General features: G+C 47.4%; 1 protein-coding gene across 2 annotated transcripts in view; it reads left to right on the forward strand.

Annotated features, from left to right (window-relative positions):
- The window catches only part of KDM2A (lysine demethylase 2A), a 227,548-nt gene that overhangs the window by 89,117 nt on the left and 120,424 nt on the right, over positions 1-18,007 (forward strand). For both annotated transcript variants that reach the window (XM_082266749.1, XM_082266750.1), the window contains exons 9-11: positions 3,973-4,126; positions 5,382-5,497; positions 12,522-12,648. In XM_082266749.1, coding sequence (XP_082122875.1) covers positions 3,973-4,126; positions 5,382-5,497; positions 12,522-12,648 — 397 coding nt within the window. The remainder of the gene's footprint in view (positions 1-3,972; positions 4,127-5,381; positions 5,498-12,521; positions 12,649-18,007) is intronic.

Raw genomic sequence — 18,007 nt, forward strand, 5'->3', positions numbered from 1 at the left:
CGGCAATATCGGCAGTTCACATTCCGGGTGTGGAGAATTGGGCAGGCCGACTATCTGAGCCACCAGACCCTGGACCAGGGGGAATTTTCCCTACACCGAGAGGTGTTCCAAATGCTGTGTGCGAAGTGGGGATCCCCGGATGTGGATCTGTTCGCGTCTTGGCTAAACCACAAGGTGTAACGGTTCGTGGCAAGAACACGCGATACTCTGGCAGACGCCTCAAATGCACTGGAGGTGCCCTGGCATCAGTATCGCCTGATATATGCCTTTCCGCCGATTCAGTTGTTGTCCAGGTTCCTTCGCAGGTTGGCCTCGGAACAATCGCTGGTGATTCTGGTGGCGCCGGACTAGCCTCGCCGGTCCTGGTACGCGGACATCGTTCACCTGGCCGTGGAGCCTCCGTGGCGGCTGCCAATGCGAGAAGATCTGCTGTCCCAGGGACCGATCTTCCACCCTGCTTTACAGTCACTGGCTTTAACGGCCTGGCTGTTCCTACTTTGATCAAGGCTAGAAAAGCCTCTTCTGGTAAGATTTATTACCGTACATGGAAAGCTTATTTTGCCTGGTGTGAGTCCAGGAGTTTCTCTCCTCGTTATTACTCTGTATCGAGAGTGTTGGCTTTCCTCCAGACTGGTGTGGACCAGCGCCTTGCGTTGGCCACAATTAAAGGCCAGGTATCTGACCTGGCTGTTCTTTTCCAGCGCCCTTTGGCGTCTCATTCCTTAATTTGCACCTTTATCCAAGGTGTGCGTCACTTGGCCCCTCCTAGAAGGGAGCCCTTACCTCCATGTGACTTGAACTTGGTTCTGTCCGCATTACAACGTTCCCCGTTTGAAAACATCAGGGAAATCTCGTTGGCTCTGCTGTCGAAAAAGGTGGCTTTCTTTGTAGCGATCACTTCTGCTCGCAGAGTGTCGGAGTTGGCGGCGTTGTCTTGCCGCTCCCCTTACCTGGTGATTCATAGGGATAAGGTGGTCTTGCAACCTAACCCGTCCTTTTTGCCAAAGGTGGTTTTGTATTTTCACCTCAATGAGGACATTGTTTTACCTTCGCTTTGTGCGAACCCTAAGCATCCTAAGGAGGTTTCCTTGTACTCTTTGGATGTTGTCAGGGCGATCAGGGTCTACCTGTCATCGACTGAATCCTTTCGGAAATCTGATTCTCTCTTTGTCCTTCCTGAGGTACCTCGGAAGGGTATGGCTGTGTCTGCAGCAACTATTGCCAAATGGATCAGACAGACCATTGTACAGGCCTATTCGTTGCGGGAACGGGTTCCTCCCTTCCCTGTCGAGGCTCACTCTGCCAGATCGCTGAGTGCGTCCTGGGCCTTCCGGCATCAGGCCTCAGTGTCCCAGGTGTGCAAGGCTGCGACTTGGTCGTCAGTGCACACCTTTTCAAAATTCTACAAAATTGATGTTCTGGTGTCAGCTGATGCCTCCATTGGCCGCAAAGTTCTCTGTGCGGCAGTGCCATTGGGTACCCTGGTTTGTGTGGGTCCCTGGCTGTTGGGGTTGTTTATCCCCTTGGTTATTCCTGGGTTGTTGCTCATGTTGAGCCCTTTTTTGTTACCCAGAAGGTTACCTTTCTGTGCATATAAGGTTCCTTTCTCTGATGTGGGTACTGCGTTGCTTTTCTGGCGGTTGCTTTGCCCACCCCTCATGTCTACACTGCTTTGGGACGTCCCCATAAGTGAAGAATGTATGAGTGGGCGGCGACTGTCGGAGGACGTAAGAGAAAACTGAATTTTTGTAAAATCTTACCGTAAAATTCCTTTCTCTGAGTCCTCCGACAGTCGCCGCCCCCCCGACCATCTTTGGGGGTTTTTTTATACACTATCACTGCTTGCGACCAAACTGAATTGGGATGGCTATTGCAGGGGGGTATTGGACTGGAAGGACAGCCCCCATGGGTGTGACTATGTAGATTAATTGTTCTTTTACAAGTCTTATGCCTAGAAACTCCTGTGGAGATGAAGTCCATACCCCATAAGTGAAGACTGTATGAGTGGGCAGCGACTGTCGGAGGACTCGGAGAAAGGAATTTTACTGTAAGATTTTTCAAAAATTCTGTTATTTTTGTAAGTCCTCCAAAGAGCTAGCTTTCTGCTTGCTTCAGGGTTGAGGGTTCTTGAGAGGAGGAGTACTGAGGCAGGGTGCTGTGATGTTTTCAGGAAACTCCCACTAGCAGTAATCTGCCAGCATTGCATAGTGAACCACATAAGGAATTTAATGAAAAACAAAAGTTTCTATATAAGGCCCCTTTCACACGGCTTGTCAGTTTTTCAGGCAGACCTGATCAGATGCTCCATGCAGTCCTATGACATCTCCGCTGGCACCTGCTGCTATCTGATCCAATCCCATCCCTCTCTCCCTCTCTCGTTCATTGACGGATGCAGTCCTCTGATGCATATAAGTAGGGTAATACCGCCCCATTGGTCGGATCGTCTTCAGGGCCGTCCTGTACGGGTGCAGACAGATAATGCCACTGCGGTGGCTTACATCAACCACCAAGGGGGCACCAGGAGTGCCCGGGCGGCCCAGGAAGTGACCAGCATTCTGTCTTGGGCCAAGACTCATGTCCCAGCAATATCGGCAGTTCACATTACGGGTATGGAGAATTGGCAGGCCGACTATCTGAGCCGCCAGACCCTGGACCAGGGGGAATGGTCCCTACACCGAGAGGTGTTCCAAATGCTGTGTGCGAAGTGGGGATCCCCGGATGTGGATCTGTTCACGTCTCGGCTAAACCACAAGGTGGAACGGTTCGTGGCAAGAGTTTTCAGGCAGACCTGATCAGATGCTCCATGCAGCCCTATGACATCTCCGCTGACACCTGCTGCTATCTGATCCAATCCCATCCCTCTCTCCCTCTCTCGTTCATTGACGGATGCAGTCCTCCTGATGCATATAAGCAGGGTAGTACCGCCCCCTACAGGAGTAGGACACTAGGCAGAAAGAATTTCTGGCTACTCCTATGGGCAGTCCCTGGGGGTATACCCTCTCTCTTCCTGCATAGGATATCATTCTACAGGCTGTGGTTTAGAGGGCCCCTTGGCCTTCCTTGAGGGTGTTTTTCTGTTTGTTTTCAGGTGGACCTCATCTGGTTGTTCTGATGAGTCATGTGTTGCCTGGTTGGCCATATTGGCCTTGGGGACTATTTTTTTTCTCTGTTCTGCTGTTTCCACTCCTTATTTTGGTACTGCTTTGGGACATCCCTACTGTTATGCATCAGAGGACTGCGTCCATCAATGAACAATAGAGAAAACTGTATTTTTGACACCCTAAAATCCTTTTCACTTAGGTTCATTGACTGATGCAGTACCCGCCCCTCTATTTTTTTTTGAGTGGGTTGGTGTGCTTTTCTCTGACACTGCTTTGATACAAAACTGACATCCTATGCAGGAAGAGAGAGGGTATACCCCCAGGGACTGCCCAAAGGCGTAGCCAGAAATTCTTGCTGCCTAGTGTCCTACTCCTGTAGGGGGCGGTATTACCCTACTGATATGCATCAGAGGACTGCGTCCATCAATGAACCTGAGAGAAAAGTATTTTACGTTAAGTAAAAAAAAACAGTTTTTTCCATCCGTCTGGAGAATCGGATAAGATCGGATGAAAACGGACAGGTGGACCGTTTTCATCCGATCTCCCATAGAGGAGAGCGGGGATCTGACAGGTCTGTCTCTGTAAAGTAAGCGGAGACGGATCTGTCATCCGCCTGCTCAGCGGGGATCGGCAGATTGATCCCCGCTGAGCAAAAGAGAGTCCGTTGGGTGCACCGCCCGTGTGAAAGGGGCCTAAAAATATCATAAACATGATGGGGAGTTTGTTGGAAGGCAGATATGTAAAAAAAAAAAAAGTAAAAACAAGTCTCACTGTCAGTAACCCGTATCTCTTCATTCTAGGCACTGACTGTACAGTTGCCTGCTGATAGCTTTGAAGCATAATGTGGGTGATTTGATCATGTCTTCTCTAGGTTTTCTGGCTAATACCTCCTACAGACAAAAATCTGGAAATGTATGAGAATTGGCTGTTGTCGGGGAAACAAGGCGATATCTTCCTGGGCGACAAAGTGAATGAATGCCAGCGTGTGGAATTAAAACAAGGCTACACCTTTGTCATTCCTTCAGGTATCTTTGTGCAGTGATCCAAGCGTAGCGTGTGTTCAGATAAATCTCTGCTTCTCCCTGTCTGTTCCTCTTATCAGATTGTAAATGCGAAATACATGCCGCATATAGACAAGATTAAGTTTTCACTAGCTTAATCTATCAAGCAGTGTTCTGAAATTTTGTACAACTATGCAACTGCCATAGCCTTAAAGAAAGGTATAATCCTCCCCCCAAGTCCAACTAAAGCTTCTAGTTTTAACCCTGTCGGAGTGATTGACAGATATTTGGCCCATTAAATATTTATCTGTATATTTATGGTAAATGCGGCTGAGAAGCTGGATTTCTCATGCACCTTTGGAGTGAGGGGTGAGAGCATTGGAGGGACTGAGCAGTGCTTTTACTGTATTTGCCTAAGCTTCTGCGGATAGAGCAGCGGCTCAGGAAGTGGAGATATCCCCCTAAAAGTTATCAACTTTTTCAGCATCAAAGTTGCAGGGGTGACGGCGTTGCAGTGATTTTACTGCAGAAGGAAAAGCATGGTCTCAATATGAAAGGCAGTGTCTTTCCAATTTTTCTACTGAAGGGATTAACTGATATTTACAAAAAATTTTAGGGGTTACAGAGGGCCGGTCTTACTAGTATTGGCAACCTCAATAGCCTACTGAGGCTAATAAAAGGATTGTTCATTACAGATAACTGTTGGAAGAAACCATATGTGCGATCTGCTCTCTCATGCTGCACATGCAAAAGTAAAGTTACAACAAAACCCAAATGTTCAGAGATGACATGACTGGAGCACTTCTGCCAGTGGCTAGCGTATATAGGATTCACTGAGCCTTACAGATATTTACATGCATTTTTATATATACTCATAGGGTCCTTTCACACGATGCGCCGTCCGACGAGGTCCGTTCTCTGCTCAGCGGGTGATCGATCCGCCAATCCCCGCTGAGCAGGCGGATGAAAGCTCCATCTCCGCACACAGAGCTGTCCTCTATGGGAGATCCTATCCGATCTGATCCGCTGGACGGATGGAAAATAGGTTTTCCATCCATCCGGATTTTACAGATCGGAAGTGGATAGCAGCGGGTGTCAGCGGAGATATCTCCGCTGACATCCGCTGCCCCATAGGGATGCATGGAGCATCCGATCAGGTCCGCCTGAAAAACTGACAGGCGGATCTGATCGGACGCTCGTGTGAAAGGACCCATACAGACAAGATAAATGTAACATGGGAAACTTTGCCACACTCAGACTTTTGATTGTACTTTTACAGGTTGGATCCATGCAGTATACACTCCTCAGGACACTCTGGTTTTTGGAGGGAATTTTCTACACAGTTTCAACATCCCCACGCAGCTTCGGATATATAACGTTGAAGACAGAACAAGGGTGAGTAGAATGTTTTGTAATTCTGGGTCTGAGTTGCCATAGTAACTAATCAGATTCTTCCTCTCCGTTTTTCATTTCTTTTTGCACTGGGCTGATAGCAGTAGAATTTTATATTTGCAACAGGCAGTAAACCTTTCTAAAAAGAGAAATGATATCTTAATTGTATAGTACAGGACACAGGCTGAATATTCATAGAGCCTGGGCTATACATGGGTACCTTAAGATTATTAAACACTAGGAAGCTTTTGAGGACAAGCCCCCTGGTCATCCTCCTATAATCCTACTCTGAGTTTTGTGATGGACGACTTCTGGAGAAAGCACTCATCGCTTAGTTTATAATTTTCTTTGACTTTTTCAATTACCTGTTCAATCAACTTTTCACCTTTCAACCTCGGGAACGGTACCTGGACCCAGTGCTGTGGGAATGGCCTGTAATCTTTATTCCGGCTCTGGATCCTGTGTCAGCGCTAACCTCAACGCTTTGTGCAATACGTGTAGTTAGCAACAGGGTGCCATATAGATCCAGGGCTACAGTCCATTCCCATGGAACCCAAACCCTTAAGACCTTTTCAGGGTTATTCCCACTGTGACAGATGAAGCCTGGACCCTACGTAGGGTCCAGTGTCATGGACAGGTAAGACAGGGTCACCCTGGATCTCTGACTGTTACTGTAGCCCCACAATTCTGAACAGTATGCATTATATCTATCAGGAAACCAGGACTGTGTTTGGAATGTATTCACTTTACTGTGTAAACTTTTCAAACTTGGTGCCAAAATGTAACCACTCAGAGCTTAATTTCAGGTGAATGGCCAAATGTTACATCACACCACATGTCACTTACTTTACCGCCACTTTGGACTAGAGCCTTTTTTTAAAACTCAGGTGTTTCCTCCCACCCTTTCTCTTTCGTTCATTGATGGACACAGCTCCTGATGTTCATAACCATTGGGTTATACTGCCCCCTGCAGGAGTAGGACACTAGGCAGAAAATAATTCTGGCTACACCCATGGGCAGTCCCAGGGGGTATGCTCCCTCTTTCTGCTATAGTTACTCAGTTTTTATCTGCCTAGTCAGGAGTAAGTTCCTAGTTCCTTGCTGGGATTTTTGGTCCTGGCAAATTTTTTTCTTTTTAGATAGAATTTTTTTCACCTGGATTTTTCCTGTGAGATCTACAATCAACTTACAGACGGGGCGACGGGCTGGATAATCTAGATCCAGTGGTCACCCCAGTCTGGCCAGTAAGTGTGTGCAGACCTCAGCTCCGCGCTAGGTCGGCCATGACATAGCCCCACTGGATGGGGGCTGGCCTGCGAGTTAAACGCCTTGCGAGGTCGCATACAACCTGGTCTTCTGCCTGAGTCGCAGCGTTCTTCCTGGCCAACAGCCCCCCCATTTCGATGGCTAGGAGTTCTGTCTGGAGCGGTGCCCACCTGGTTCCTGATATGGTGAGTAGCTGTCTGTCCTCCCTCGAGGGTTTTGGGGTGGACGTGAGCCCCTCCTTGGGACAGTCGGACCCCCGGGTTCCCCTCCTTCCCGCAGTCACCCCCCTTCCTTGCCGAGTCCCTCACCTGACGCCCCACCCCCCCTCCACATACGCTGGGGCTGTTTTGGTGGTCTAGCCATTGTTCCTGCCAGGGCCCCCCATTTTGCCTGGATGTGTCCTTGAGGCTTGGTCTCCTTCCTGGGTCCTTGTATGGCTGTTGGTGCCGTGCCGGGCCACCATATTTTTGTAGCCTGTATATTCCTATACAAGACAGCCATGTTTGTGTAGTCCGGCGGCCATTTTGCGGTGGTTTGCCATTGAAAATAGCTGCGGCCATGACAGTGGAGCCCTGTGGGCGGCAATTTTGGTGGTGAGAGCCCCTCCTCATCCCCTGGTGCTGACTCCTGGATGATTTTACTTCCTGATCACTGCATGTGTAGTGCATTATCCTGTTGGCTGCAGGCTCTTGTTAATGTGGGTGGTGAGTCTGGTGGGGTTCTCTCCCTCTCTGCTGAGGATCGCTTGGTGCTTGTGCCTATGGACCGGGTGGTGCTGCCAGCATGGTGGGGTTGTCCCTTAGCAGTGTTTTACAATTTTTGTGTGGTCCCCCTGGTGACTCATGGAGTCTTTGGAGCACATTTCCCCCACCTGATCCCCTCTCTGAGGCTGTGGGTCCCTTCGGGTCCCAACCATCTATCGATGCACTGACGGAGGTCCTAGAGTCCCTTGTGTCCCGGGTGGAGGTGATTTTCGGGAAATGGGCTAGCAAAAAGCCCCCTGCCTTCCCCTGCCTCATCTGTCTCATCAGATCCTGAATCTGATTCGCCACTGCGGACATGGGTCACCCTGCTGGATCTGCAACTAAGCGCCCGGAATCCTCTGATAGTGAGGATGATACCTTCAGGTCTGCAACTGCACACAAAAGGGTGCTGGTGGATGCACTGATTGTATCTGTGCGGGAGACTATAAAGATGGAGGACACAGCTGAAGCTGCAACGGAGGCGCAGGTACCCTTTGGCACTCACAAGCCATCCAGAGCAGCAAAGGTTTTTCCTTTCTCTGCCTATTTTGACAGAATTGTTGCTAAAGAGTGGGGTCGACTAAAGCGTCCCCGTGGGGTTCCTAAGTGCTTTACTAGGCATTACCCCTATGAGGAGTCCCCCCTTAAGAAGTGGACTGTTCCACCGGTGGTGGACACTCCAGTTTCTGTATTAAACAAGGCAAGCATGATTTTGGTTGATTCCCCATTCTTTAAGGATCCGGCTGACCGGAGGGCAGAAGCTTTGGCCCGCAATAGGTACACTCTGGCTGGTTCGGCAATGAGGCCGGTATTCACCATTGCCCTAGTGTTGCAAACTCTGACCGAGTAGGCTAAGCTCTTACGCCGTGACCTGAAGGGGGAACAGCTCCCCCCTGCCTTTTCCGAGCTGGCGGACCAAGGGCTGCAGTTTATCTGTGATGCCTCTTTGGATGCAGCTCCCCTGATGGCTCGCCTTTCTATTTTGGCAGTGGTCCTATGGCATGTCTTTTGGCTTAAGTGCTGGTCTGCAGATCAGACTTCAAAAAAAGGCCTTGACTGATCTTCCTTTCCAAGGAGATTGCATGTTTGGAACTACCCTGGATGACCTCTCACGGGGGGAAGGGTACTTTGCTTCCGCAGGCTAGCAAGGGCAAGGAACCTCGTAGACGGGGGCCTTCCTTCTCAGCTCATAAGATGTTTTTTTTTCGTCCCTCAGTGTCGACTGATAAGGGCTCGAAGCCTTTTAGGGCCTCTTCAGGAGGATCCAAACGAACCTGGTCTGGCAAGCCAAGATTGGGGCTTCTCTAGACCCGTGGACAAGGCTCCTTCAGTATGAAGGTGCATCCTTACCCGTATCGAGGGTGGGACATCTTCGCTGATTTCCAGATCCGTGGACCTCTTTGGTACAGATCAAGTGGTTCCACCAAGTTATTTGGTCCGGGTACAAGATTGAGTTTCTGTCTTTTCCTTCGGAAAGGTTCTTCCCTTCCAACTTTCACTTGTCCCCAGATTGCTTACGGGGTCACTTTGGGGCAGTGCAAGACTTGTTAATTCATGGGGTGATTCTCCCGGTTATGGCTTCAGAATGTTTTTGGGGTTTTACTCAACTTGTTTACAGTTCCTTGGAAGGAAGGCAAGGAACGTCCAATTCTGGACATCAAGGTGCTAAAATGCTTTGTGCGGGTACAGAAGTTTCAAATGAAGTCACGGTAGTGGTCTCCCTTCATCTGGGAATCAAGGACGCCTACCTTCACATTCCAAATGTGCTGGTCACCAGCACTTCCTCCGCTTTGCCGTGGGCAAGGAGCATTGTCAGTTTGTGGTATTTTACCTTTGGTCTCGCCTCTGCTCCTCGGGTCTTCACAAAGTGTTGGCCCCGGTGCTAGTAATGTTGCGTCAGCGGGGGATTGCAGTACTGGGGTACCTGGACGATCTTCTGTCAGCAGTCTTTGACTGCTCTGTTTGACACCTTGGAGATTACTCTGGGATTCGGCCTCGGAGTGTTGCTTCCTCTGGAAAAACTCCAGAAATTGCAGGAGGCAATTCAGTTTTTGTTGTCCAACAGATGGTCATCCCTCCGGGCTTGCATGGGGGTGCTGGGCCTGATCGTGTCTACCTTCGAGGTGGTTCTGTTTGCACAGTTCCACACGAGATCTCTGCAAAAAGAGATTCTGGTGAATGGGACAAGAATCCACAGTCTCTATAAGTGGCTTTGTTTTCTGGCACTTCGACAGGGAAATCCTTCTTCCACTGTACTGGGCGGATGCCACGGATGCCAGCCTGTCCGGGTAGGGAGGCGTCCTAGGCATAGCTTGTGCTCAGGGGGTCTTGACTCCGGAAGAGTCCAGACTGCCAATCTATGTACTGGAACTCCGAGCAATAAGACTTTGTCTGGATCATTGGACAATTCGTCTTCAAGGGTGTCCGATACGAATTTAGTCGGACAATGCCAAGGCCGTGGCCTATGTCAATCACCATGGGGGCACAAGAAGTGTCCTGGCAGATCGGAAAGTAGCCGGCATTCTAAGGTGGGCAGAACGATCGTTCCAGCCATCTCTGCTGTACACATTCCCTGTTAAAGCGCATTCTACGAGGGCGCTTAGTGCCTCATGGGTCTTCCATCATCAGGCGTCATTGTTTCATGTGTGCAAAGCGGCTAATTGGTTGTCTGTACACACATTCACTAAATTTTATAAAGTGGATGTACTTGCATCTTCGGATGCGGCATTTGGCCGCAAAGTTTTGCAGGCTGCGGTTGTGAAGGCTTCCGCTTCTTGAGGCTCGGTTCACATTTATGCGATGCGGGAAGGCTGCGAATTCGCAGCCTGTTCCCGCATCGCACACGCACCCCCGGCAGTTCACACTGCCATATGCGATACGCTGTTGGTGTCAATGTAATCTTAACGACACCCCCAGTTTGATCGCATATCGCAGTGCGATCGTGCAGTTCGCACAGGAGCGGATCGCACAAGTGTGAACCGCTGTGCGATCCGATCCTGATGCGGCTGCAAAAATGCCTCCTGTGCGTCTTTGCTCCGGGTGCGATGCGAATTTAGCCATACAAACTGTATGGCTAAACTCGCACCGCACAGCTGATCGCATGTAATGTCGGAGCAGTGCGCTCCGACATTACATGCAAACCCGGCACTCGCAGAAGTGTGAACCGGGGCTGAGGGTGAAAATTTTTTTCTGGTGGTGAGCTGCAGTTTTTCCTAGTTGAGCTCCTGTTGTTACCTGGTTGGCTATGTTTAGCCTTGTTGGGAATTCTGCGTTTGCTGTGTTTATTTCCACCCCTCATGTTGCACTGCTTTGGGACATCCCAATGGTCTGAAGACTTGAAGCTGTGTCTGTCAGTGAACAAAAGAGAAAACCTGGATTTTTGTCTTACCGTAAAATCCTTTTCTCTGAGGTTCACTGACAGACACAGCACCCGCCCCTCTTTTGGGGTTGAGTTATTTGTTCTTCTGACACTGCTTGTTACAAACTGGAAGTCCTACAGCAGGAAGTGATGGTATACCCTTTGGGACTGCCCCAGGGGCGTAACCAAAAAGGTTTCTGCCTAGTCCTACTCCTAGAGAGCATAAGCCCAATGGCCTGAAGACTTGAAACTGTGTCTGTCAGTGAACCTCAGAGAAAAGGATTTTACGGTAAGACAAAAATCCAGTCATTAGGTCACCCAATACTGGCAGTTCAAGTGGTTTAAAGCTGGATACACACTTCCAACTTTTGTGGTTAGATTTCCTTCAGATTTACCTTTTCTATGTAGTGCAAGGGCCTGCCAGATTGCAAACAAATTGAAAGTGTTTAGGTTTGACCTCATATTATATGGTTTTGGTAAGTCTAAAGGAAAAAGTCTTCAGAAAATCTTAGTGTGTATGGCCCTTTAGGCATGGAGTCACTGTGTGGAGATAATTATATCCTTCAGAGCAGCAGGCCAGTGATGACCAGCAGGAATGGCAGCGTGAAGTCTATATGCAGTAATATAGAACACTAGTGAGTTCCTTCCCCCAACTTTTTTACTGTCCATTGCTGCAGTATTTGCCCTAATCCATAGATTGCCCCAAAATCGCTCCTTTCTGCTACTAGATTCCACCAGTATTTTGGGTTGAATGGTGGCCAGTGTCATGCAAACACTTCCTCTAAACCCAGGCTCTATACTGAAACTGTACTGGCCATTGATGCGTGTCTGCAAAGGCTGTATGATCCATTAGAACCTGGTGGGTATTGTAGTAATTGACAGCCTGCCATGTTCTATAACATTTATTTATTATTGAATTATAATTATGAAGCTATTCATTCTGTAGTAGAAGGTTACCTTTTCCTATAATTATTGGCCAAAACCACACTATTGGTACTCCAGGGGAGCCATCTTAATGTTATGTCATATATGCCTCGTTTCCACTGAGCGGATCGGTTGGGGTCAGTTCGGTACGGTACGCTAATTTGAGTGTTTCCATTATGAAAGTGGCCCATACAACCGAACCAAACCGCACCATTCCTGGTCCTGCTTCAGATGTAGGGCCATAGGAAATGGTACGGTACGGTTAGGGCGGAGCTACTGGCGTCACACGATAGATTCCACTGATTGGCGGACAGGAAAACGTCAATGCTCACGTCAAATGAAAGAGCAAAACAAACACCTCATTTGGTGTAAACCCCGCATGGTCCCTGGTGGCCCGACTTGCAGTGGAAACGATCACCTGAATAGACCGGACCATTCTAACCCTTCCAAACTGTACCGACCCGAACCGTTCCACTCAGTGGAAACGAGGCAATAGTGACGAGTAGTGAATTCCGCTTTCTGATGAACGCTTACATACTGAAACCGTACAGCAAAGACAAGGTGAAGCTCTAATAATCCAATGGGTGAGACTAAAATACATTTTGTGTAATAAAGTAATTTCACTTTATTTCTCAGGCCGTATTTCCAAATACCCTTCTTTCCTTTGAACATTTTTTGCATACGTAAGTTCTGCATTGTAGCAACTAATAAATGCGCCCTCTTTTCTACCTGTCAGGTCCCCACAAAGTTTCGCTACCCATTCTACTATGAGATGTGCTGGTACGTGTTGGAGAGATATGTCTACTGCATGACCAAACAATCGCACCTCACCAAGGACTTTCAGAGGGAGTCGCTGAGTATGGGTGAGTGCCTGCTTACTTAGTAATGGGTGCAAATGCCAAGAAAATGCATAAAAGGGGAGTGATTCTCACTATGTGCTTCTTCCTGGGTCATCCAAGATTCTTCACTACATCTCTGCTTGAGTTGAGTTAATCTCTACATAATGGTTATCCAGACGGGCCCTTCCTAAAAATGATTTTAAAGGCACTGTACCTGGACTGCAGTGTACTGGACATACAGGGACTAGCTTGGAATGTGACCTTTGGGCACTGGACTCTACATTGTGGAGCTTTCCAAACCTTGTGTGTATTGGTAAAAGTCACTAAGTACTTTCCAGGTTCAGAGCCATAGCATTGCTTAACCTGTTCTCTTAAGACTTGCTCTATTGATTAGGGTTCCATTTACACTAATGCATTTCTTTTTTTAACATGGGTTCCTATGGCACATGTTCAAGTCAATGCATTTTTGTGCCTCTGCGTTTTTGGGAAGGGCCGGGGACTTTTTTTTCCCCGCAAAATGCTGCATTTTGCATGTAATAGACTTCAATGGACCTGCATCCAAAACGCAAGTACAGCTTTTTACCACGATTTTGCCGCAATTTACGTTTTACGTGTTTTTTTTCTTTGGCTTTACATTCACTGTACATAGCTGGTGCTAAGGAGTGGGGCAGGAAGCTGGCCGCCTGCGTCCTTAACAACTAATGATTCATCAGCTGTCAGCGCCGCGGCAAAAGAAAAAAAAATTGTTGGAAAAAATGGCGTGGGGTCATTCCCCCAGATCCATACCAGGCCCGTTGGGTCTGGTATGGATTTGGAGGGGACACCCCCCCAAAAACACATACGTGGGGCTATCCCCAAAATGCATACTAGACCCTTATCCGATCATGCAGCCTGGAAGGCCAGGTTAGGGATGGTTCAGCCCCCCAACCCCCCCCTTCCCCCTTCCCTCCTAAACCATACCAGGCCACTTGCCCTCAACATGGGGGGGGAGGGGTGCTTTGGGCCACCTTGTCCCCATGCTGATGGGGACAAGGGCCTCTTCCCCACAACCCTAGGCTGTGGTTATGGGGGTCTGCGGATGGGGGGTTATGAGAATCTAGATCCCCCCCATGTAAATGAGTATGGGGCGCTCGCTCGTCCCCTCCCTTTCCTGACCTCCTGGGCTGCATGCTCAGATAAGGGTCTATTATGGATTTTGGGGGGAAAGCCACGCCATTTTTTTTTTTTTTGGCGTGGGGGTTTCCCCTCTAAATCCAAACCAGACCCGAAGGGCCTGGTATGGACCTGGGGGAGGACTCCACACTGTTATTTTTTATTCTTATTTTTTTCTTTTTCACAAATTTTTTTTTGCCGGCAATTCTTTTTTTTTTTTTCTTTCTTTTACATTCAGCTGTCATTGGAAACCCTTGACAGCTGATGACTCATCAGTTGTTAAGGAAGTGGCAACCCGCTTCTTAGCAACTGAATATATACAGTGAATGCAAAAAAAAATAATACAATTCGCGGCAAAATCGCAGTTAAAAAAACTGCAAAAAGCACTGCTGAAACGCTAAAAGCAACAAGCATATATGTGAATCAACCCTAAGGCCACTTGGGTTAAAGTGTCAGGAGATACCTCAAACAATATAGGACACAGACTAGATATTCATGGACCCTGGATTATAAACTGGTACCTTCAGATGATTGGACACTGGCAAGCTTTTGAGGACACACCCCTTGGACGCTCCCCCCCCCCCCCCATCCTACCCTGTGCTATAAGTCCTCAGTTTTATGCTAGTGTCCTAGGGAGAGGGGCCTCTTCTCCCTTCTGGAGAAATCGCTTTTCACTTACCTAGTTTAATATTTTATCTTCTGATTCTTCAAAAAACTCCTTTATGATCATTTAAAATGACATAGAAGCAGTGGATCCTGTTCAGTGCAACTTTGGTCAAATCTTGGGAGCTGTACCCAGAGCAGACCCCATGCTGTGGGAACAGCCTGTAATGTGTCTTCAGGCACTAGATCCTGCATGGGCGCTCACTTTGGCACTGGGGGCAATGCATGTAATTAGCTGCAGGGTGCATTAGAAGTCCGGCATGTGTCCATGCCTATGGAACCAAGACCTTGAAGACCCCTTCAGGGGTATACCCACCATGACGGCCAAAGCCTGGGCCCTATATAGAGACCAGTGACATAAACGGGTAAGATGGGGTTTCCCTGAATCTTTTGACCGTTACTGAAGTCGCACAGCAAGTATGAGACAATATATCTCTCTTGCGTTACACTAATGCTTTTCCTGAATTGTATGTGTTCATATGTTAAAAACTGTATTGAAACCAAAATCCGAAATTTAATTTATTGCAGATTCCCAATCATTCCATGTGATGGCTGCATTCGTTTTCTTTTTAGGCATTTTTTTTCCTGTTCTGTTCTCACCTGGTGATCTGGCCAGTGACCCACTCCCTGTATTAGATTGCCTACAATTTGGATGATAGAGCAACAGAGGCACTTTTTGGATAGCCACATTCTCATTTGTTTTTTTTTTTTCTTTTGGGTTAAAGGTTTTACCTTAATGACTAAAAGCTGGCCATTGTAAGCAGCCCTTTTAATGTTAAATCATTTATTATCCCTCTAACTGCTACATCTTCAGGACAGCTTGGTCTGTTAAAAACAACAGACCTCATCTAGGAAACTCCTCACACATATGGTGGTCCTGCCCATCGCCGTCGCTGTCTCCCTCGAAGTGGGGAAAGGTACCTGTCAAAAACAGGTACCCGTTCCCCCCCCCCCTCCCCCCTGAAAGGTGCCAAATGGGGCACCGGAGGGGGGGGAGTAAGCAGATAAGCGGGGTTCTACTTTTGAGTTGAACTCAGCTTTAACCTTACTCCGCAGTTGGCTTTGCTGGGGATAGGGATAGAGAACTGGCCTCCACAATTCCATTCACTTATCACCCATATTCTTATAGCAGCCAGGCTTTCCTTTACTAGACGCTGGAAATCAGCAACACCCCCAACTCTCTCCCAACTCATTACTGCTCTAAAACAGCATTTTCACTTGGAACATGTTCGCAAAAGCCCAACTCACCATGCCTAAGTTCCTCGAGAGTTGGGGGCCAAGGATAAATATTTCGAATAGCTCCCTGATTGTCTAAAGAATCTAAATATTCTTGACTCCCTAATCGAAATTAAAAAAAAGCAGCGGCGTATGGCCCGGTTCCCAGCTAGGTAAACTGTGTAATTGGTGGGGGTGGGCTTTATTGCCAACACCCCCTTTTATAATGTGTACTGTGTACTCCTTTTATTATGAACCATATATTAACGATGTTTATCTTGCAGATGTAACATGTATCTCCAGAACTCAATATTTTTTATTTTTATTTTTTCATTTATAATCTACTGCACCAGATTACATAGTTACATAGTAGGTGAGGTTGAATAAAGAAAATAGTCCATCTAGTTCAACCTGTGTAGGTGTGTGTGGCCGTACTCATCTCTCATACCCTTGAATGTTCTGATCCTTGAGATGTACGTCCAAGAGTCTTTTGAAAGCCACCATACTTCCCGCAGAAACCACCTCTTGTGGTAGAGAATTCCACAATCTTGTAGCCCTAACAGTAAAGAACCCCCCACATTGCCTGAGGTTAAAACGCTTCTCCTCTAATCGCATTGTATGCCCTCTAGTCCTCATGCAATCCTTTTGACTGAATAGCTTTTTTTCTATGCTGAGATCACCATTGAGATATTTATAAATTGCTATAATGTCCCCTCCCAGGTGTCTCTTCTCCAGGGAGAATAAATCAAGCGATTGCAGATGCTCTTCATAATTAAGGTCCTCCAATCCCCTAATTAGTTTAGTTGCCCTTCTCTGGACTCTCTCCAGCTCCAACACATCCCTCCTGAGGACCGGCGACCAGAACTGGACAGAATACTCCAGATGCGGTCGGACCAGAGTTGTATAAAGTGGAAGGATTATAGTTTTATCTCTGGAATATATCCCTTTCTTTATGCATGCTAATATTCTACTGGCTTTGGCAGCTGCCGCTTGACATTGCATGCTATTGCTTATGGGCCATACACACTATAAGATTTTCTGAAGACTTTTTCCTTTAGACTTACCAAAACCATATAATATGAGGTCAAACCTAAACACTTTCAATTTGTATGCAATCTGGCAGGCCCTTGCACTACATAGAAAAGGTAAATCTGAAGGAAATCTAACCACAAAAGTTGTATAGTGTGTATCCAGCTTTAGTCTATCCTCTACCAGGACTCCCAGATCTTTCTCCATTTTTGATTCCCTCAAAGGTTCCCCCCCTAAAGTATATTGTGCTTTTATGTTTTTAGTCCCCAAGTGCAAAATCTTACACTTCTCCACATTAAACCTCATTTGCCATGTCGTTGCCCACTCTGTTATTTTGTCCAGGTCATTCTGTAGGATATCTGCTTCATGCTGTGCAGTTATTGCCCTGCCCAATTTTGTGTCATCTGCAAAAACTGATAACGAACTAATGATCCAGTCCTCCATGCTGTTTATGAATAAATTGAACATGGTTGGTCCCAGGACTGAGCCTTGGGGGACCCCACTTACCACCTCAGACCAGTCCGAGTATGCGCTATTTATTACCACCCTTTGGACGCGCCCTTTTAGCCAGCTCCGTATCCAAGAGCAGACCTTGCGGTCGATGCCTGCAGACCTTCTTTTATAAATTAAGCGCTTGTGGGGAACTGTATCAAACGCCTTAGCAAAATCCAGGTACACTACATCCACTGGTCTCCCCCCTATCTAGCTCACAGTTAACCTCCTCGTAGAATGTTAAGAGATTGGTTTGACAAGAGCACCCATTTGTAAACCCGTGCTGATTACTGCTGATGATGTTGTTGTCTTTAGCAAACTCTACGATATAGTCCCTTATCATCCCCTCCAGAAGTTTACATACTATCGATGTCAGACTGACAGGCCTATAATTTCCCGGGATGTGCCTCTGCCCTTTTTTGAATATTGGTATCGCGTTAGCTTTCCTCCAATCCCCTGGTACATTTCCTGTCATAATACTGTCAGCAAAGATCAGAAACAGTGGTCTAGATATAGTCTTACTAAGTTCTTTGAGTACTCTCGGATGTACACCATCCGGGCCTGGTGATTTATTTGTGTTAATTGTATCCAGTCTTTCCCTATTTTCACCCTCTGTTAGCCATAGCGGCAAGTCCTGTGTATTACAACTAACCATACAGTCATGGTCAGTGTACCCCTCCTTTTCCTAAGTAAAGACTGACGAGAAAAAGGCGTTCAGCACGGTTGCCTTTTCAGTGTCCTCTGTAACCATCCTCCCATCATTGTTAATTATGTGTGCAATATGCTCTGCCCTAGTTTTTTTGCTGTTTATATATTTAAAGAATTTCTTTGG

Source organism: Pelophylax lessonae (assembly GCF_965119305.1).
Source record: "Pelophylax lessonae genome assembly, chromosome: 9".
In the NCBI taxonomy this organism is placed as follows: domain Eukaryota; kingdom Metazoa; phylum Chordata; class Amphibia; order Anura; family Ranidae; genus Pelophylax; species Pelophylax lessonae.